This window comes from Eurytemora carolleeae, unplaced genomic scaffold (genome assembly GCF_000591075.1).
Source record: "Eurytemora carolleeae unplaced genomic scaffold, Eaff_2.0 scaffold9, whole genome shotgun sequence".
In the NCBI taxonomy this organism is placed as follows: Eukaryota; Metazoa; Arthropoda; class Copepoda; order Calanoida; family Temoridae; genus Eurytemora; species Eurytemora carolleeae.
This window is the reverse complement of record NW_019396095.1, coordinates 134,775-158,271: the sequence shown is the minus strand read 5'-3', so window position 1 is coordinate 158,271 and position 23,497 is coordinate 134,775. Positions and strand designations below refer to the sequence as shown.

General features: G+C 32.7%; 1 protein-coding gene across 1 annotated transcript in view; it reads right to left on the bottom strand.

Moving 5' to 3' along the window:
- The window catches only part of LOC111694791 (calbindin-32), a 30,612-nt gene extending 8,020 nt beyond the window's left edge, over window positions 1–22,592 (bottom strand). The window contains exons 1-5 of the mRNA XM_023463817.1: window positions 22,489–22,592; window positions 8,159–8,275; window positions 6,474–6,535; window positions 4,169–4,257; window positions 2,121–2,207 (exon numbers count right to left, since the gene is read on the bottom strand). Of these exons, the coding sequence (XP_023319585.1) occupies window positions 2,121–2,207; window positions 4,169–4,257; window positions 6,474–6,535; window positions 8,159–8,217 (297 nt within the window). The 5' untranslated portion in view covers window positions 8,218–8,275; window positions 22,489–22,592. The remainder of the gene's footprint in view (window positions 1–2,120; window positions 2,208–4,168; window positions 4,258–6,473; window positions 6,536–8,158; window positions 8,276–22,488) is intronic.
- Between the last annotated feature and the right edge of the window lie 905 nt (window positions 22,593–23,497).

Genomic DNA, 23,497 nt, shown 5'->3' with positions numbered 1-23,497 from the left:
GAATTCTTCAATAATATTTAAATATTTCCAAACATGTTGTAAAAAATATTAAACTTTGAGGTTCTGAGAATGCATTTGGTTTTAAAGCTGAGTCATTTCATCTAGAACTCTAGGTTTAATAAATAAAACGTTTTAAATTGTTTTATTATTCAAGTATAAAAGAATAAATCTTTTAACACAAGACTCATCACATTTCCAAGATTTAAGCCTAAATCATTCTAATTTTTACAAATTTAATACTCATATTTTGAAACTAGGTCTAGATTTATTTTTGGCTTTCAAATCCCATAATTCATTTCTGTCTATTTGAAAATCCCCCTTTCTTAATACTTGAAAAATTTCTTTTATTACTCCTTTCTGGGACCGAATTAAAATAATTGGAGAGGTCGCTGAACTACCGATTCAAATCCTCACGAAACTTTAACTCTATTCGGTGATTGAGTATTTGAACCAGCAGTATAGGCAGTTCAGAAACCTCTCTCCAATTCATTACTTCGGTCCCTGGGATGTTTTTGAGTGTATTCCCATTCAAGATGCTTTCATAATTCAATCATTAATTCACGATCCCCTCTCAAGATCTCTGCTTACTGTGATCTACTATGATCTTTTCCTGATCCCTATTTTCTGAGGGTTGCTGATCCCTATATTTGTGTGTGTTTGTTGCCTACCCTATAAGATAGAGGATTGCTGAATAAACATAGTATTGATTACTATAATACTCATTTAGGGTTTGTTTATTTATCGTTTATTTATCATAAATTATAAAGATAAGGTTTTTAACCTCGAGACACCCTTTGGATATCTTCCACAACCTTTATATATCCTTCCATCCTCCAACCTTTATATATCTTCCATCCTCAAACCTTTACATCTCTTCCATCCTCCAACCTTTATATATCTTCCATCCTTTATCCTTTATATATCTTCCATCCTCCAATCTTTATATCTCTTCCATCCTTCATCCTTTATATATCCTCCATCCTTCATCCTTTATATCTCTTCCATCCTCCAACCTTTATATCTCTTCCATCTTCCAATCTTTATATCTCTTCCATCCTTCATCCTGTATATCTCTTCCATCCTCCATCCTGTATATATCTTCCATCCTTCATCCTGTATATATCTTCCATCCTCCAAACTTTATATCTCTTCCATCCTCCAACCTTTATATCTCTTCCATCCTCTAACCTTTATATCTCTTCCATCCTCCATCCTGTATATATCTTCCATCCTTCATCCTTTTTATCTCTTCCATCCTCCATCCTTTATATTTCCTCCATCCTACATATATCTTCCATCCTCCAACCTTTATATATCTTCCATCCTCCAACCTTTATATATCTTCCATCCTCCAACCTTTATATATCCATCCATCCTCCAAACTTTATATATCCTTCCATCCTCCAACCTTTATATATCTTCCATCCTTCATCCTTTATATATCTTCCATCCTCCAATCTTTATATCTCTTCCATCCTCCAACCTTTATATCTCTTCCATCCTCCAATCTTTATATCTCTTCCATCCTCCATCCTGTATATATCTTCCATCCTCCATCCTGTATATATCTTCCATCCTTCATCCTTTATATCTCTTCCATCCTCCAATCTTTATATCTCTTCCATCCTCCATCCTTTATATTTCCTCCATCCTACATATATCTTCCATCCTCCAACCTTTATATATCTTCCATCCTCCATCCTTTCTATCTCTTCCATCCTCCATCCTTTAAATTTCCTCCATCCTACATATATCTTCCATCCTCCAACCTTTATATATTTTCCATCCTCCATCCTTTATATCTCTCCCATCCTCCATCCTTTATATATCTTCCATCCTCCAACCTTTATATATCTTTCATCCTCCAACCTTTATATATCTTCCATCCTCCAACCTTTATATATCCTTCCATCCTCCAACCTTTATATATCCTTCCATCCTCCAACCTTTATACATCTTCCATCCTCCAACCTTTATATCTCCTCCATCCTTCATCCTTTCTATCTCTTCCATCCTCCATCCTTCCTATATCTTCCATCCTCCAATCTTTATCTTTCTTTAACTTTTTATCCCCAGATTTATATTAAATTCCACAACTATTGACAAAGAATGAAAAATACCTCTCTAATCTCAATCTTCCCGTCCTTGTTGTCATCGTATGCCTCCATGAAGCTCTCCTTGAGCTCGGCCAGGTCCTTATCTGAAACCTAGATCAGGAAAAAAAAATAGTGCGAAGTAGTTGAATAACGTGGAATAAGTTGAACCACTTCTCTTTACCTTGAACCGCCGCACAAAAGAAGGGGTTCAACTAGCAGCGCAGTATCATTTTACCATTTATTAAATCTGGTCCAAGCTTTAGCACACAGATAAGTATTTGATCTATAGGTTTTGAACTTGGTTTAGTGGGATACTCCGGTAGGATCCGGAGACTGTGTACTGTGTATATCGCAGGTTCAACTATATTTATTCTTCTCTAACTTTCTTTGAGAAGAAAATGGAAAGAAAACAAAATATTACTGTTTAGTTCCAGACTTCGGGTTTACTATAGAGATTAAACTTCAAAGTAAATCTTCAATTCTACAAGAAAATGACACATCGGAATTAATTATCTTGTAGTCTTGGAGTTAATTTTCTTGTAGACAGTAAGGAGTACATTTTCTTGTAGACAGTAAGGAGTACATTTTCTTGTAGATAGTAAGGAGTACATTTTCTTGCAGTCAGTATGGAGTACATTTTCTTGCAGTCAGTATGGAGTACATTTTCTTGCGGTCAGTATGGAGTTCATTTTCTTATAGTCAGTATGGAGGTTATTTTCTTAAAGTACATTTTCTTATAGTCACAAGGAAGTACATTTTCTTATAGACACCAGGGTGTACATTTTCTTATAGTCACCAGGAAGTACATTTTCTTAAAGTCACCAGGAAGTACATTTTCTTATAGTCACCAGGAAGTACATTTTCTTATAATCACCAGGGAGTACATTTTCTTACAGTCAGTATAAAGTTCATTTTTTTATTTTAAGGTAAGTGAATGTATGTCCTGTCTGTAATAGATTAAATGTCAAACATGTTTGGAGAATTGAATTTTGAAATGTCATCAAACTGACTCTATACAAAATATTTGCTACATAATGTTTAGTCTAGGAAAACAAAGGAAAAAAAGAAATACAATCTGGTTCTCTTCAACTTTTCATCAGTAAATATATTTTAATATATAAGTATACTTTAAATGTTACTTTAATTGACTGCAATCATTTTTTCGCACATTTATAAAAAGAAACATTTTTAAAATTTAGCTGACCTTCAGCTTTCGAAGTTTTCAAAAATCCTATTTTTTGGGGGGGTTGGGGCCAATTTTGTTGACGTTAAATGGACACTGCCCAAAAATAGCTGTAAATGTAAAAAATAGATTGTATGTAGAACAGAACTAGTTTTTATTTGTAGACGAGTAAACATCGGATTCATAAGCTTACTTATTGTTAGCTCCTTAATGGCCACTTGAAAACGTTAAATCCTGTGTAAGTACATAAAGCTTGCTATCACCGAACCTTTACAGTTTTGCTCACTAAAAGAAGTGTACTGCAGATTTTATATCAGGAAAAATGTAAAAAAAAACTCAGTGCTGGTCATACTTCAGAGGTCGCTCATCTTCCCACCAATCCCACCCACCTCTCCTCCCATTAATCTATTTAATCCCACCCCCGCATTCTCCCATTAATTTATTTGTCAATACTAATATTAACAATAATAATAATAAAATCCTATCTAAACGAGCACGGAACAAAAACGAATTTGAGAAAGTTCTTGTATTTTACAGTATTTCACAAAATTAAGTTAATTTTAAGATGTTCGACGACATGGTTTCTTTCCATTTTTAAATTTATATTATTGATGATCAGGGTTCCCTTCTCTTGATAGGTTTCATATAATATGCTCCTGATCCTCCTTTTCATCAGTTTCTGCTTTTGAAAAACTATTAAAATCATAATTTGTTAATAAGATTGATATTGGATTAGGATTCCTCTGTTTTAGATAATATTCTACTAGTACCTGACTCTATCTACAGTACCTGACTCTATCTACTTGTGCCTGACTCTATCTACTAGTACCTGAGTCTATCTACTAGTACCTGACTCTATCTACTAGTACCTGACTCTGCCTACTAGTACCTGACTGTTAATAGACCCATCAGGATTAACTGAAGTTATAAACTCCTTGAGGAATCCATCCAACTCCTCCCCCTCAATATAACCATTTCCTGGAAAATTTCATTTTAAAACAATAAATAAAGCTTTCGTCTAAAGTAGGAAAAGAGGAAAAATACAACTTTAAAGAGAGTGTTCGCTAAAACATAAAGGATAATGAATTGAATTCTATATTGATCGCTACTAATTTTACTTCTATCTGTTGCGTCTATAAGGAGAAAATGGTTAAACACGTTTTATACCAAAGAAGGTAGCGTCCGATAAATTCACAGACTTGCATTATTCCACTCAGAATGTAAATAATTCCATTCAATTAAATTCAGAACTAATCATTCAGATATTACAACCTTTAAATGTCAAATTCAATTCGATGAATTCATATAAAGTTGATATTTTATAATATTTTTTTTTTTATCTAATCCGGCTTTTTTTTTATATGATCCGAATATTACTTTTGAAAATAATCTTTTCTCTAATTTCTAGGATTTTTGATAAGTAAGGAATGTTTGAAAATCCAGCGCCAGACGTGAAAACAATGTTGATTTGAAGAAAAAAAACCAGATCGAAGTGTTTACGCGAACACTCCCTCTGAACGGTTGAATTTAAATCTTTGAATTCCAGAAAAGAAAATTAAGTGGTTGAGTTTTAAAACTTTCTTTCAATTAATATTCTTTTAAATCCCATTTTAAAAGATGAATCAAATCTTTTGAAAGATTTGTGTCTTTATATATTCTGAACATACTAGGTTATGTTCATTGTACAGTGAATAATAACAAGTTGTTAAATAGTCCCTATGGACCAATAATCACATTTAGCTGGTTAGTCATAAACATTACTATAGCCTCAAGTTAGATTCTATTAAAATCAAGTTAATTCTTTCCAGGGCTGAAACGGATACCCTTAATAGCGATCTCTTAATCTGAATATTCACTGTGGACACTTTTGATTTCTGCTTAATCCGCTCTTTTTCCTCTTTATTGATATCCCTACTGGATTCTGACCAATAAAAGTACTCTCATCAAATGGCGCGCGCAAAATTTAAAATTTTCCGGCTTCTGATTGGCTGTTCAGGATTCTGCAAACACCACTCTGATTGGTTGAAAATTTTTTGGATTAAAACTAAAGTTTTCTTAATCTTAAGATTATAAAAAAGAAGATCCACAATTCTGAAATTTTCAGCTCAGAAGATGGGAAGGGGGCCATTTTAGACCAAAACCAAAATAAAATAATCGGAAACGAAACGAAAGATCGTATCGTGTTAGTTTTTTCGTCGTTGATGAAACGATCAGTTCGTTTTTTTTCAGAAAAGTAAAAACTGCCCATCTCTACCTGCACGCCTTGCGTTTAGTTTTTAAATAATATACTAAATGATAAAAAGAAACAAGTTTACAGTTTAAGACTGTAAAAGAAAATTCGGTACAGTCGTCTTTGAGGTCTTATCTTTTGTAGGTAATACTGTGCCTTCTTTATTCAGTACATTGTAACAGTAATAAAACTTTTTATGTCTTTGGAAAAAGCAAATGATAAATCAAATTCATTCGAATGATTTTAAAATTTCTTTTAAGAAAATATTTTACAATGAAAAAAATCAACAATATTGTAAATCGAAGATATGAAATATCATAATCAAATGCAAAATCGAAGATTTTAAATAATTGCTATCACTTCCAAAATCAAAGTTCAAAGATATTAATCAAATTTGATTAATTCCAAGATCGCAGATTTTGGCAAACATAATCAATTTCAAGATCTGGGATATTCAGATTTTATATTCCAAAGTAGGATTTAAAGAAAATTTTTACGGAAGTTTTTTTCTCAAAAAGTCGGTCTAATTCTGTTGAATATTAAATATAAAAAACAGTGTTATTTGTATTTTCTATAAAGCTGAGAAAACTTGATTGTGTTTATATGCTCTCACACTAGTTTGGACTGACAAAGTTAAATAATTAGTTAGACACCAGTTTAAGTATATTCCACCACCATGAGATATAATAGTTAGTTAGACACCAGTTTAAGTATATTCCAACACCATGAGATATAATAGTTAGTTAGACACCAGTTTAAGTATATTCCACCACCATGAGATGTAAAAGTTTTAAAGACGATTCCAACAAGTTGAAACGACATTCTTATAGAATAGATTTTAAAAGTCATTCGGATATAATATTAAAACAAACAAAGTTAAAACTTGAAAACTTGAAGAGACCTTTAAAATGCTCTAAATTGTAAATTACACTTTTATGTCTTGAAAATAAAAAAAAACTCTTACCGTCTTCATCATAGTGCTCCCAAACCTGGATAAACTGGGCTGCAGATAGTTTACTGATCTCCCTGATTTAATATAGATTCAAGATTCAAGATACAAGATTCAAGATTCAAGATTCAAGATTCAAGATTCAAGATTCAAGATTCAATATACAAGATTCAAGATTCAAGATTTAAGATACAAGATACAAGATTCAAGATTCAAGATTCAAGATACAAGATTCAAGATTCAAGATACAAGATTCAAGATACGAGATTCAAGATACAAGATACAAGATTCAAGATACAAGATTCAAAATAAAAGATTCAAGATACAAGATACAAGATTCAAGATACAAGATACAAGATTTAAAATATAAAATTCAAGATACATGTTACAAGATTCAGGATACAAGATTCAAGATACAAGATTCACAAGATACAAGATTCACAAGATACAAGATTCAAGATACAAGATTCACAAGATATAAGATTCAAGATACAAGATTCAAGTTACAAGATTCAAGATACAAGATACAAGATTCTAGAGACAAGATTAAAGATACAAGATTCAAGATACAAGATTCAAGATACAAGATACAAGATACAAGATACAAGATACAAGATACAAGATACAAGATTCAAGAAAGAGTATATAAACTAGATAGTTTACTGATCTCTCTAGAGTCGGGTTGGTAGATCTAGAGTGAGGTTGGGAGATCTAGAGTAAGGTTGGTAGATCTAGAGTAAGGTTGGGAGATCTAGAGTAAGGTTGGGAGATCTAGAGTAAGGTTGGGAGATATAGTGTAAGGTTGGGAGATCTGGAGTAAGGTTGGTAGATCTAGAGTAAGGTTGGGAGATCTAGAGTAAGATTGGTAGATCCAGAGTAAGGTTGGTAGATCTAGAGTAAGGCTGGGAGATCTAGAGTAAGGTTGGGAGATCTAGAGTAAGGTTGGGAGATCTAGAGTAAGGTTGGGAGATCTAGAGTAAGGTTGGGAGATCTGGAGTAATGTTGGTAGATCTAGAGTAAGGTGGGTAGATCTAGAGTAAGGTTGGTAGATCTATAGTAAGGTTGGGAGATCTAGTGTAAGATTGGGAGATCTGGAGTAAGGTTGGTAGATCTAGAGTAAGGTTGGGAGATCTAGAGTATGGTTGGAAGATCTAGTGTAAGGTTGGGAGATCTGGAGTAAGGTTGAGAGATCTAGAGTAAGAGTGGGACAAGGTTATAATGCAATGAAAGTTAATTGCAGTTGCGTATGCTCTGCGTACATATTGAAACCAGTTCTCTCTGGGCGGAATTTGTAAACAAGAATAGATGCATCAGTGTTCGTTTAGTATCCGAGGAGGTTAAAAGCATTAATTTTTGATAATTTTGATAATTCACATAATAGTTTCCTATGACCAGAATATTTCATTGATTTTTTATGTAAAAGATGGATTCCATGTCATGCTTCGACATCCGTCTTGTGTTTACATTAAAGTACACTGCAGTACAAAAGATGCGTACACCTCTGAAACAACTTTCCTTGCATTATAACCTTGGGTTGGGAGATCTAGTGTAAGATTGGGAGATTCAGAGTAAGATTGGGAGATTTAGAGTAAGGTTGGGAGATTTAGAGTAAGGTTGGGAGATCTAGAGTAAGGTTGGGAGATCTATAGTAAGGTTGGGACATAATTTGAAAGTTGTTTTCGTGTTTCATGAATCCTTTCCTAGAGTCAGAATCCCGGAACTGACGGAGAAAATTGGACTCATTCAATTTAAAACTCATTTTTCTTTTTCTTGTTTTGTTCTTTTGTAGCTTCTACTCTTTCCGTTCGCCGGTTCTTCTAGTAAAATAAAATATATGAAAGCATAAATTAAAACTTTCTATAAAGTTATAAATTTAAGATCTAACACCCACATTCGACCTAGCAATGAACTGTTGTCATTTTTGAATAATTTATTTGAATAGATTTTACTTATGATTTTTAGCATTTCTCAGTTCCTAAATGTAGCATAACGGTGCTTTTTATATAAATCTTGAATATGAAAATGTTACAAGTCTGATAAAATTAATGAAAAATCTTGAGATTTTAATTTATATAGATTTTGTTTACAATGAATACAATTATTAAACGTTGTTTATTCAATATCTACATTTATTCTATATTATCATTATACTATTTATCACATATATCATAATATTATTTTTGTCAACTTTTTTCTTAATTAAAATAAGGAGGAGTTATATTGGATAATTGTTTTTATCCTTAGGAGTGAATACAGAGCGTGCCATATAATTTTGGATTATATCCTTACTTTAACGCCGAAATATGCCCAGATTAATCATAGGTTCTTGTATTTTCTGCAAGAAAATTTTCATATTAGCCTTTTACAAATTTGTCTAATGATTCATTTGGTTTATGCCCGATTACAGAGTTTTTTTTTTAAATCAAACTTTGATGCGTTTTAAACCAATCCTAATTGTTAAATGATTGTCAAATATTCAAAATTTTAAGTATTTGAAAGAAGAAAGACATACAAGCAAGTTTTTATCAACGCTTTTGTAAATTTATATGATAGTTAAATTGTTATAATTATTATTAAGTATTAATTTACCCAGAGTAACACTTTTTAATTAAACTAGAAACTGAATTAATTCTAGATATATTCAAGAGACAAAGCACAGCTTTCAAACATACTATTGGACTTGGAGTCTTGCCAGAGAAAATAGTTAGATTTCAAATTCACAGATTTGGGAGAATCAGACCATCCAACTCTCAGATTAAATAACCTTTAATCTAGGAAATATCATTTTAAAATGAGTGAGACATTTATAAAAATAAAACTATATTTTTTCACTCGAAACCGATCAAGTTTCAATTTTCAATCTTGGAAATTCATTATTGGAAAAAGAAAAAATTTTCCGATATTTTACTCTTTTTTCTATACATATCTTTGCTTGTATGTTTGTTTGTTTGTATCCAATACACGTAAAAACGGTTGAACCGATAGGGCCCATTTTATTTAATGCGCAAATTTAAACAGAATAATTCGTGAAATGCAATTTACCAAAAAAAAGTGTCGGTTTGAAGAGCATGCTATGGTGAACACCGTAAATTAAAAGTAGAAAATCCCAAGTCTAGTTTATATAGAGCAAAAAAATAGAACCCATTTACGATTAAAGTACAGTAAGCACAAAAAAACTATAATACAGGAAGACGACTTTTTAGAATCAAATTCAAACATATTCAATGAGCATGAACACAGCAATTTCCAGTCTAAAGAGATTTATTCCACTATATTTGTGATTTAATAAGTGTCTAGTAGAACTATTTGCTTTGTAACAACACTTAAGTACTACTATAAGTATAAATTCTTCCTTTTCCATTATTTTCTGATTATCACTGTAGCAAAGCTAGCATAATTAAATATATCAATTATATCAAACATTTTATTCTATTTTTAAAAATATTTCTTGGTTTGTCCTGATTTTTCCCGATTTTTCTTGTAATCTAACATTTAGCGACATTTAAAAATTCTTTAATAGAAGAGAATAGAATACAACCTGACATTACTTGACAGTGTCTAAGATAATGTCAACCACAGGATATTAAAAAAGAAAAAATATTGAAAAATGTCAGAAAACTGTATAAATTTTTCATCCTTTGAGAGCAAATTGTGTAATTTAAAGGATTTGTCTCGGCGGAAACATTCTTCAAGGAACTTTACAGGGAAATATTCTTAAATTATTCCATTCAAAAAATTATACTTTATCATGAACAGCTAATTCTGAACTGCAGCCTGAACCTGAACCTAAACCTGAACCTGAAAATTAATCTAAACCTAAGCCTAAATTTGAACCCAATCCTGAACCTGGAATTGAACCGAAATCTAAACCTTAATCTGAACCTATAAATGAGTCAACAAGAATCGAGAAAAATCGAGAAAAATTCAGAACACTGAAGATAAAAGTCAAGAATTGAGAAGAATCAACAGTAGTCGAGGAGAATCAGCAAGAGTTTACAAGAACTAACAAGAATCGAGGAGAATCAACAAGAATTTAGGAGAATCGATGAGAATCAACACGAATTGAAAAGAATCAACAAGAGTTGATAAGAATCCAAAAGAATCGAGGAGAATCCACACGAATAGAGAAGAATTAACAAGAATATCGATAAGAATCAACAAGAATTGAGAAGACTCCCACAAGAATCGATGAGAATCAACAAGAATTGAGAAGAATCAGAAGAATTGAGAAGAATCAACAAGAATTGAGAAGAATTAATAAGAATCAAGGAGAATCCACAAGAATAGAGAAGAATTAACAAGAAGATCGATGAGAATCAACAAGAATCGTGGAGACTAAACAAGAATTGAGAAGAATCGTCAAGAATTGAGAAGAATCAACAAGAATTGAGAAGAATCAGCAAGAATTGAGAAGAAACAACAAGAATCAATGAGAATCAACAAGAATTGAGAAGAATCAGCAAGAATTGAGAAGAATCAACAAGAGTTGATGAGAATCCAAAAGAATCGAGGAGAATCCACAAGAATAGAGAAGAATTAACAAGAATCGATGAGAATCAACAAGAATCGAGGAGAATCAACAAGAATTGAGAAGAATCAACAAGAATTTAGAAGAATCAACAAGAATTGAGAAGAATCGTCAAGAATTGAGAAGAATCAACAAGAATTGAGAAGAATCAGCAAGAATTGAGAAGAATCAATAAGAGTTGATGAGAATCCAAAAGAATCGAGGAGAATCCACAAGAATAGAGAAGAATCAGCAAGAATTGAGAAGAATCAACAAGAATTGAGAAGAATCAGCAAGGATTGAGAAGAATCAACAAGAGTTGAGAAGAATCAGCAAGAATTGAGAAGAATCAGCAAGAATTGAAAAGAATCAGCAAGAATTGAGAAGAATCAGCAAGAATTGAGAAGAATCAGCAAGAATTGAGAAGAATCAGCAAGAATTGAGAAGAATAAGTTACAAGCTAGAGTTTAATGAAGACCCAATAGTACAGAACAGAGGCGGATCTATCTAATATCTCTCCAGGATATCTTTGCTCCTGGAATCCCAAGAGAAATAATAAGATAAACTAAGTTTTGATTAAACGTCTGTATAAAACAAAACATTTTTGAGAGAATAGATGCCGAATTAAAAGAATTTGAGCCGCGGCTTGAATTTGAGACGCGGTTCAAATATGGTTGGTTCCACTTAAAAGTGTATTCAATGTTTTAAGATTTAAGCCGGTGCTCGATCAATTGAAACCAGTTTTCGGCGGATTTGAGACGCAGCTCAAATTCATTCTTTTCAGGACGTTACACCTAACTTGTTATTCTTTACAAATAGAAACGGGCAATAGTTTGGTTCGTTTAAAAATCTTTAAGGTTTTTGAACTCACTTTGAAAAGGTTTCTCAAATCAATAATTTGGTTTGATTAAAAAAACTTTAAGGTTTTTGAACTTTAAAAAGGTTCCAGAAAAATATAAAAAGTATCTAAACATTATTTTAATAAAAGCAAACTATTACAGAATAATTTTTGTGATGATGGAAATCTAAGTTTACAGTATTAAGATTGAAAACCATAAAAGTTCTAAAAAGAAACGAACCAAGATATCTCCCATCCATAATCAGTTTTCACAGCCATGACTAGTCTTTTAATTTCATTTTTAAGCTGTACAGCATTTCTGTTATGTGGCTTTACTGGTAGGACATTGCAACCTTATAGCTCCTTGTAACTGTTTTTCATTAAAAACCCAAAACTAACCGAACTTGTTTAATTACATCCAGGGATTATTATTGAAAACACGCAAGATTTCAAACTAAAATGAAATGAGACTTTAGTTTGTTGCAAAGAGAATAGATGTTATATAAAGTGAAGTTTTCTCTCAGTCCCTCTGAACCTGAAAAGAAGTGATCACTCTATCCCCGTAGTAAAGTTGAATTCGAACAGAACCTGCCCAGTTTGTACCGGCCTGCCAGATAACTACGTGTACTGACCCGATCCAATGGTACAGTACGTCGCCATAACCAGACTAACTTACGACAGGGGTCAATTTTCTTGGCATAGTCCCGTGAGAGGGCTAACTATGACAACTCCCATGGCACGTTCACACTTTTTGCAGTACCCGGCCTAATCCTAGGCCTATTTGACCGACCCCACTGGCTTAGTCCACCGTGTATAGTTTACAAATTATACGCAGTACATAACAATAATATAGTATGATTCCTGGACCTATCCGTTACAAGTTCTTGTTTTTATAAACTTGTTAAATTTTTTTTTAAAACGTCTATTAGGTGAATTACGAAATTAAACTTTTTCGGCTTATCTTCTCTCTATACAATATCTCTTTGGTTTCTTGTGATACCAAACCATTCCTTCTAATTTGCTAAGTACATATGTATTATGTATGAACCATTTTACATTATAAATATCTGTTGTATCTTTTTTACTTTGTGACTTCTTTCTTTCTATATTGTAAGTTCCTTGTTTGCTTTAACAATCTATTGTTGGATATTTTTAGAAAATGTTTAAAGGTCTGTTCAAACAAATAAATGTAAAAATAAAATTTATTTTTAGTCTTATTCCACATCAAGAACCTAAAATGGTGTGATAAGATAAGTTTTAGAGCCAATAAACGTAGTTATAACATAAAAAACGTAAAATTGAAGTGTACGCTAGCGTACTGTGTGAACTGAATACGGATGACATCACACTTATTCCTGAAAAACAAAACAAAAAGAATTTGAATATTTTATGTCCAGCGCTACGTAATTTTCACGAGTGGGCGCGGTGAGACTGATTTTTCTAAATTTTTTGTTCTTTCTTTGCATGTAATTAGTATTGCTGTAGATGATGAACATGAGTAGGCGAATTCAAAAATCTAAACACTGTAAAGGGTTTTTGAAAATATCCTTTCAATGGAGATAGATATTATTTTGGCCAGGGTGAGGTAATTTTTAGTAAACAGGCAGCCCGACCTTTTAATATCTTAACTCCAATCATGAAATACATGGTCAATAAATCAGCGAATTGGATCTAATATTCGGCTAAAATAAACTATGCCTTGTTTTTCAGTTTTTGTTGACCAAACAAATCTGAAAACAATTTGAAAATTTTGTTTAAGTCAATACAGATGCCATGAAACCCCGATAGATGTCGAAAATTGAGTAAAAATGCATTAAATTAAAATCTCGGAAAACAAGATTTTACGGTGATTACAAGTTGAGGTGGTAGAGATTACCAATTGAGGAGCGCGCATGCCGCAAAACACGTTTGAGTGGTGGTGATTACTAATTGAGGATTACTGCACCCCCCCCCCCTTCGTTGAAAAGATGACTTCTCCGACTGTTTGAAAACTAATTATTTATTTATCAGAAAAGATTCCTTCATGAGATATCTAGCGGTCAAACTATAGTCACCCGGAGTACGTCATAAGGACGGACCCTGTCCAAATAAGAAACGTACTCAGTCAAAAGACGACAAGCTATACACTTTTCTGATCAGTCACAAGAATCACAGTTCAAAGCTATAAACGATCCAATATGATGTATTGCCCTCTGTGATTCCATACTTTTATTTTCTCCTCATTCATTCATTTAGTTGTATCTTATCTTCTTATTTAAGTAAATGATCTTTGATTAGAATGAGGAAAAAAGATAAAAATATTTACCAATTCTTATCTTTAGGAATAGGAACTTTTGATTAACTTTATTCTGGTTCTAGCTTCTAGCCCATGGATAAACCAGATAATCTGTATCAAGGGTTCTAGTGTGCCAGGAACATATAATTAAGATCAATAGAGAAACTGGCCTTACAGTCCTCCATACTTAATCCTTTTAGGTAAACCTTGTTACCCTGTCTTCTACTAAATCTATCCTTTATCTTTCATATTGTAGAGTGGTTACTGGTTATCTTTCAATGTTTTATCTTTTACATTGTAGGATGGTTACTGCAGGTAATCTTTCAATGTTTTATCTTTCACATTGTAGGGTGGTAATCCTTTACTCTTTATCTTTCTCATTGTAGGGTGGTTATCCTTTATTCTTTATCTTTCACATTATAGGGTGGTTATCCTTTATTCTTTATCTTTCACATTGTAGGGTGGTTATCCTTTATTCTTTATCTTTCACATTGTAGGGTGGTTAGCCTTTATTCTTTATCTTTCACATTTTAGGGTGGTTATCCTTTATTCTTTATCTTTTACATTGTAAGGTGGTAATCATTCAATCTTTTATCTTTCACATTGTAGAATGGTTATCTTTCAATATTTTATCTTTCACATTCTAGGATGGTTATCTTTCAATATTTTATTTTCACATTGTAGAATGGTTATTTTTCAATATTTTATCTTTCATATTGTAGGATGGTTATCTTTCAATCTTTTATCTTTCACATTGTAGCAAGGTTATCTTTCATATTGTAGGATGGTTATCTTTTAATATTTTATCTTTCATATTGTAGGATGGTCATCTTTTAATATTTTATTTTTTACATTTTATCCTTTATATGTGTATTCTTCCCTGTCAAGAGGGATTAACCTTCATTTCGTTATCCTCATGATTTTAGGGTGGTTTATAAAAACTTTCAAATTCATCTTGTAAATATTGGCATAACTAGAATCCAGAAATAAGACCTTTCTTGTGTATGTTCTAGGTTAGATGATTAATGAGGGTAGGTCTATAGAATCTAAACTTCTGGTCAAATAATAGTTTCCCTCTCCTCTCCTCTATTATAAAACTTCAAATCTGATCAGTTTTCCCACCAACAACCTCCCAGTGTTTACACTCAACCAAACTTCGAAAAAATACAGAATTTCAAATCAGGATATAAATTTCGTTAAAAATATTACCATCATCAGTCCAAGGATGAGTGGGGTAGGAGAAGTATAGACTTAAACTAAGTAATAAGCCTCGAAGCCAATTAAAACCTTGTAAAAAAGTAAACAATCTCATATCAAAACCCTCTGTCCTTTATTTTAGGGGAAAATCCGTCAAACCGTTTTCTTAACTTGGTCAAGTACAGTTACAGCAGCTGTACAATATATAGTCTACAGTATACGCTCTACAATATACGATCTACAAAATATAGTCTACAATATACAATCTACAAAATATAGTCTACAGTATACGATCTACAGTCAGGCGCGTACGCAGGATTTTAGCCAGGGGAGGGCAAAAAAATTGTTGCCCCCCCCCCGGCCCTTAAATTGCTCTTATTTCATTTAAAGTCAACATATCCGCCTATTAGTCCACTGTGTATTCTCAATTCAAGAACTATATATTATACTACCTTGGGAACCCAGTCATAGTTAGTTCCACCGTTTACCCGCTCCTTGTCGTAAATTAGGATTTTAGATATTTTTCTCGTTAAAAGTTTACCCACTCAACTCAGAATCTCACAGCCAAGCTAATAACAATTCCCGTGGGTCTCCCGGGTTTCCCAATCAAAATTTGAGGCAAATTGGTTCAGGGGTTTCTGAGTTATGATCAGACAAACAAACAAACAGACAAACAGAGATTACAACTTTATTTATGTAGATAATGTATCCCTCTGTAAAGTTCTGTAATACTCTCTGAAGTGCTGAGTAATAATATAAGTCCCCCTCATATTTATTCTCTCCCACCCCTTCTCCCCTAATTTAACCTTATGGTGATCCCCCCCCCACTTCAAGGGAGTTGCGGAAAGAGTTGGCAAACACATGTATGATGCATAATATTGTTTAACATGCATCTGTAGATAAGAGAAAGATTAGTGGGGGTTGGGGCAATTTTATGTGAAAGAACATTACTAATAAGATCAAATTTGAAGGGGAAAAAATGGCGCGAAGCGCAAAAAAATGTTTAACTACTTTTTGGAGTAAATTATCTCTTTTCAGATGGGGGCAAGCTCATATTTAATTTACCACACCTGATTCTAACCTTTGCTCCCCCCACCCCTGTGTACGCTACTGACTACAGTGGACAGTCTACAGTGTACAGTCTATAGTCTACATATTGTAAAGCAAACATGTAATACTGCTAAGTGTACTAATTGTTTAGTAAAACGTATAATACAAAGTGTACTAGAAACTCTACTGGTAGGTTTAATGTATAATTATATAGTATTATAAGTATAATATATATAATAGTAATTCATATTTCAAATTTTAAATATCTAAGGTCTACAAGATTGGGTTTCAAAGATATAGGAATTTGAAAATTAGAGTTCAATGCCTTTCTGTATAATTTGGATAACATTAAAAAAATTCTTTTTTGGGCGTATTCTATGAAAGTAAGTTGTTGCAGCTTGGAAATTTTTTGAGAAAAGTCCGCATCTTGAATATATGATTTGACAGGGTAAAAAGAAAAACTGAAGTTTATATTAAAGTCTGATAGCAAAGCCATCATGAACAGATATTTATATTTAGGTTTGGGTTTATATTTAGGAAAACAAGAGGAACCTAATAGTTAGGTTTAGGTTCATATTTCGGAAAACAAGAGGAACCTAATAGTTAGGTTTAGGTTCATATTTAGGAAAACAAGAGGAGCCTAGTAGTTAGGTTTAGGTTCATATTTAGGAAAACAACCTAATAGTTAGGTTTAGGTTCATATTTAGGAAAACAAGAGGAGCCTAGTAGTTAGGTTTAGGTTCATATTTAGGAAAACAAGAGGAACCTAGTAGTTAGGTTTAGGTTCATATTTAGGAAAACAAGAAGGACCTAGCGTTGTCCAGGTTTGCTATATAAAGAAACTGATTTTCCGCTACAAACTGAATTTTTCTAATCACTATCTACAGAATTATATATCTACAGCGTGATTGAAATGTCAAATTTAGATTATTCAATTTAAAAGAATTTAAAGTTTAAAATATATACGACATCGGGTTGCAAAGATATAAGGATTAGAATATCCAAGTTCGTGGCAAAGACTTAATTCCTTCGAATAGTGCTGTATATGCATTTTACAAGATACTTTTTCAAGAAGAAGGTATCTTGATAGATTAGAAACTCAGGATCTTATACAGGGTGTACTAATAAACATGGAAATTATGTGACGGTTTTTTATCGTCTCTGTTTTATTATTACGACATCTCAATTTATTAGTATCCTAGTTAAAAGAATTAACATCTTAACTTATTATTCTCGGGAATTCCAAAATGTGGTCTACCATTTTTGCACCATTAAAATTGAAGAAGATATTGAAGATACAAAAAAGGCACACCACATTTAAAATCTTTTTAAAAAATCTTTTTTTTCATTTATCAACTATCGAAAATTCAAGACGATTTTCAAGTCCTTCTTAATTCCCATGTTTATTGGGACACCCTGTATTTGTTATAGAGAAGTAAACCTTAACCTATTATAGTAATAAGAAAAGACAGTATAGGTATACAATACATACGTATACAGCTCTTGCATTGTGCATGCATATACTATACAGTTTACATAATATGTATTGAGTATAGAGTTGGATATATTGAAGGAGGTACCAAGAATACTAGGGATACCAGGGATACCAGGGATACCAGGGATACTAGGGATACCAGGGATACCAGGGATACTAGGGATACCAGGGATACCAGGGATACCAGGGATACCAGGGATACCAGGGATCCCAGGGATACCAGGGATACCAGGAAAACTAGGGATACCAGGGATACAAGGGATACCAGGGATACCAGGGATACCAGGGATACCAGGAAAACTAGGGATACCAGGGATACAAGGGATACCAGGGATACCAGGGATACCAGGGATACCAGGGATACCAGGGATACCAGAGATACCAGGGATACCAAGAATACCAAGGATACCAGGGATACCAGGGAAACCAGGGATACCAGGGATACCAGAGATACCAGGGATACCAGGGATACTAGGGATACCAGGGATACCAGGGATACCAGGGATACCAGGGATATCAGGGATACCAGGGATACTAGGGATACCAGAGATAACACGGCTACCAAGGATACCAGGGATACCAAGAATACCAAGGATACCAGGAAACCAGGGATACCAGGGATACTAGGGATACCAGAGATAACACGGCTACCAGGGATACCAGGGATACCAAGAAAACCAAGGATACTAGGAAACCAGGGATACCAGGGATACCAGGGATACCAGGGATACCAGGGATACCAAGAATACCAAGAATACCAGGAAACCAGGGATACCAGGGAAACCAGGGATACCAGGGATACCAGGAATACCAGGGATACCAGGGATACCAGGGATACCAGGTATACCAGGGATACCAGGGATACCAGGGATACCAGGGATACCAGGGATACCAGGGATACCAGGGATACCAGGGATACTTCTAAGCATGTATATTTGTTCTATATTTCCAATGTATAATGTATGTATAATATGTTTCTCGTCAAAACTAATTAAGAACAATTATTATTTTATTGTTTCCTTAACACTAAACTCAATATATGGATAAAAGAACATTTAATATTGGTCTAATATACGACCTTCAACCATTTTTATACAAGTCCGGAGAATATAAATTATGTAAATTTTGATGACGGATGAATATCTAGTTTTTATATTTATGGTGGATGAATGCTGGTCTATATATTTATGTTGGATGAATACTGATCTATACATCTATGTTGGATAAATACTGATCTATATATCTATGTTGGATGAATGCTGATCTATATATTTATGCAGGATGAATACTGATCTATTTTCTATGTTGGATGAATGCTGATCTATATATTTCTGTTAGATGAATGCTGATAAATATATTTCTGTTGGATTACTGCTGATCTATATATTTATGTTGGATGAATGCTGATCTATATATCTACGTTGGATGAATGCTGATCTATATATCTATGTTGGATGAATGCTGATCTATATATCTATGTTGGATGAATGATGATCTATATATCTATGTTGGATGAATGCTGATCTATATATTTTGATTAAAAGAATCCTGGGAGAACGACCATGTTTATCTTCTTTCATGTTCTTTATGGTTAGAACTTGAACACTTATGTATATATATGTCTCAGGAGCTTCAATAATTTTTATAAGTTAACAGACAACATCTTTTATTTTTTTTTTTTTGGAATTCGACTTGCGTCAGTTTGTACTATTTTGTGGTTGAATTGACATAAATTTACCAAAAACTAATAGACGCCGAACATTTTTTACAAAAGGAACTGAGTTTTTGCCACAAACTCTGAGTTTCTAATTCCTTTACAAGCCAAAGGGTTAGACCTTAAATATATCAAACTAAGAATTCTGTCAGATCAAACAATACTAATTTGAAATATTAATTTACACCATCAAGTTGCAAAGATATAGAGACTTAAAAATTTAAGTTTGTGCCAAAGAGTTTTTAAAACTTAAAAAGAAATATTATTTTTTATTACAATATTCTTAAAAGTTTGTTGTGTACTATTTATCTATCTGTCTACGTTCCTGTAAAAAAAAATTAATTAAAATTACGATTCTAACCTTTTGGGAAAGGTTTTGTATTGACAGGAACATAATGATTAAATGTCAATATATCCTCATCCTAAAATACTCTTTAGATAAATTAAATAAATACTAAGGTTTCAGGGCACATTACGCCCCCTTTTCTGGAAAAAAATACCAGCATTTAACCGTCTCTGCAGGGGTCGTGTTAGTTGCCGCTAAATAGACAGTCAAGCAAAGTAAATGTATTTTTGAACAAATATTTTTGTTTTGTTAAAATCTATACTTTTCATGATATAATGCACATGTACATGTGATATTGTTTTGTTAAAATCTATACTTTTCATGATATAATGTACATGTACATGTGATATTGTTCTGTTAAAACCTATACTTTTCATGATATAATGTACATGTACATGTGATATTGTTATGTTAAAACCTATACTTTTCATGATATAATGTACATGTACATGTGATATTGTTCTGCATGCTGAAAATGTCAGAGTTTTTTGAGGATTTTAAGTTTATTAACATATCAGATATCAAGATCAGTTCATGTGTATATAGTTTCGAATATTACAGAAGTCGAGATATAAAACAGAATTTTTTCATATATTTTTTTAAATATTTTTTTAGAGAAAGCAAACTTTTAGATTTTAATAAAAACTCTCTTGATAAATCAAGAACTTTAAATAAATTCAACAAATCTGAAGTTTATTCTTTCTAAAACAGAAGTAGGTTAAAAAGGTTAATATTTCAAAACTGTTCTGGGTGTTTTTTTTAATGGGTCGCAATGGTAACCTTTGTCCATTATCAAGAATAAATGATATATCAGTAATTTTTAGCTAAGGAATTGACAATCTTCAGTTTTTGTTTCTCTTTAAAATTGATATTTGCGGGTTTTTACTCAAGAGACAATTTTCTGAATCTAATCAGTTTCCAGAGGATTTCTGAGGATAACTTCCCAATCTTTATTCAGATAAAGGTTTTAAGGATGCCATTGTAAATCAGATATGTTGTCTCGAGTCCCTTTAAGGTTTTAGGGTTGGCATCACTTTTGGTTCGTATGCAAAGGTTATAACAGAAAAGTTACACCTTTATAATCATACGTATTTACATTTATACATAATTGTGTAAATGAACAGAGTTGCTCACAAAGGATGAGACTGTAAAGACGACCGGAAACTCTTAAAATATGGGTATTCCAAGGATCAGTTAAGTCTTCTGCCTAAATTTAAGTCTATTAAAGTCTTATTGCTTGATTTGACAAGGAAAGAAACAAGTTAACAGTTGCAGGAAACCATCGATATAAGGAAACCATCGATATAAGGAAACAGACAATAGAAATTTCGTGACCGTCTCTAGAGTTTTATTCTTTATGGGTAACCTTGTATTTTCTTTGTGTCTTCTGCTAGTTACTGTTATATATCTGTTATATATATACATATATATATATAACGCATATTCGTTAAGTATTATGCAAACAATAAACATCTAAGGTTCTACTTCTACTTCCAATGTTTGATAAACATTATCATCAACTGCTAGATACAGCACATTCCATAATCCCATCCCTCCTAAAACCATAATCCTCTTCCTCCTGAATCCATAATCCCATCCCTCCTAAAACCACAATCCTCTCCCTTCTGAATCCATAATCCTCTTCCTCCTGAAATCATAATCCTCTTCCTCCTGAAATCATAATCCTCTTCCTCCTGAAACCATAATCCCCTCCCTCCTGAAACTATAATCTCTTAATCCATAATCTCCTTCCTTCTAAAGCCATAATCCTCTCCCTCCTTAACCATAATCCCCCCGTGTCTGCACCCATAATGATATGGTTAATCATCTATTGCCCGAACTATAGAAATATTATCCAAATGCTGATTATTTAACCGTATTCAAAAATTAAAGAAAATATGTAGAAAATATTATAAGATACTAAAATACTAAAATGCCCGAAATGATTTAAGTTCAAATTAAAAATTGCAAACGTGGTTAAGTAAAATTCTTATTTTCCTTAAAAATTTTTTGAACACAATTTTATCGTCATTAAAAACGAAAATGTGCGAATTTTTTCGCAAGGCGGGTGGCTATTTTACTTCATTGTCCCAAGAGATGTAAAATAACTTAACCTCCCTCTGTTGGTGGAATCAAAGGTCGGTAATGTTGGTCTAAGGGCGATAAAAGCAAGAATTAGGTTTTCTCCTGTATGTTACTAAATAAAGTTTCTATTTCCTTTAAAATATTTTTTGTAATGTTGTTATTCTATTTTTAGAGAATATAGTTAGAATATTGTTTCCACTACCCCCGCTACTGTATTTTTATTGAATTAATGCAACTTGAATACATTTTATTTAATTTTAAAGTTAAAGAGTGAAAAATCTGTAATGTTGATCTCAAAAATGATAAATTTAAACAAGATTTAGATCACTTTAATTTTAACTTTGATTTATATATATATTTTTTATATCATGCTTTAAACATTTTAAATGAAAATAAAGCCATTCTCGTAAGTCGAAAACTGATTAAAAGCCGGCATGAAAATGATATTTATTATGATAAAAAAAAAAAAAAAAACTTAGAACTGTAGAAGATCTCTGTATATATGAACCAGAATTAAGCCTACCTGTAGGTCGGGGAACGTTGATAAACAGACTGAAGATTGGGAGATCCGACTCCGAGGGGAAAAATCAGTGTTGGGAGGACACAGATCCGTTCTAACCCAACCAATACAGATCTACAACCAGACCCGGAGCAAGCACATTTATCCCAGAAGAAATCGGTTCTCTCTCTCTCTCTCTCTCTCTAAGTTACACTAAGTCAAACCAACCCGGGACTAAACCAATTGAAGCCAAACCACCATATCTGGACCTTAACCAGCCAAAAGCTGAAACCAAACGTGGATTTAACCCGAACCGAAACTTTCGGAGTTAAATCAACCGCAAGCTTGATTAGTTCTAATCAAAGCTAACTATTCGGAGTAAAACCAACCACAAGTTAGAGCTAACCCAACCCATTGCTAAAGTAATTGATTCTTTGCTACAACCTCTAATTTTTTAATTCCTATGTCTTTGCAACCCGATGTCGTAGACCTTTGGTATTTAAAACTATGAATTCTAGATTTGAAATTTTAAAGGTTTACCCATTAAAATTTGGCTAAGAGTCTTAAATTTAAACTAGCTAAGCTAAACCTTTAAAATAAACAGTTTTAAAACCTTACAGCTGAATATTAACCAGCTAGTAAATATTTGAAGCTTACTCGAGAAGCAAAACCAACCAGGTTCAAACCATTCAGGTCCGAACCAACCAGGTTCGCACCAACTGGGTCCAAACCAACCAGGTCCAAAAAAAACCAGGTCCAAACAATCCTGGAGTAAAACCAACATGAAAAATAAACCCCAATCTAAACCCGGAGAAAGAATTATCCTTTACACAGGATAATTATATAATTATCCTGTGTAAAACCACTACAATCTTTATCAAGCCTGAACTGAATCTGAACGCATATTATTTTAGCTCATTTTTTCCTAGATAAAATAAATTATTAATTTAATCTAGAAATTAACAGTTGTATTAGTTGTTTTCCAAATATTTACAATATTTACAAATATTGTCAGTAGAAACCTCCCAAAACT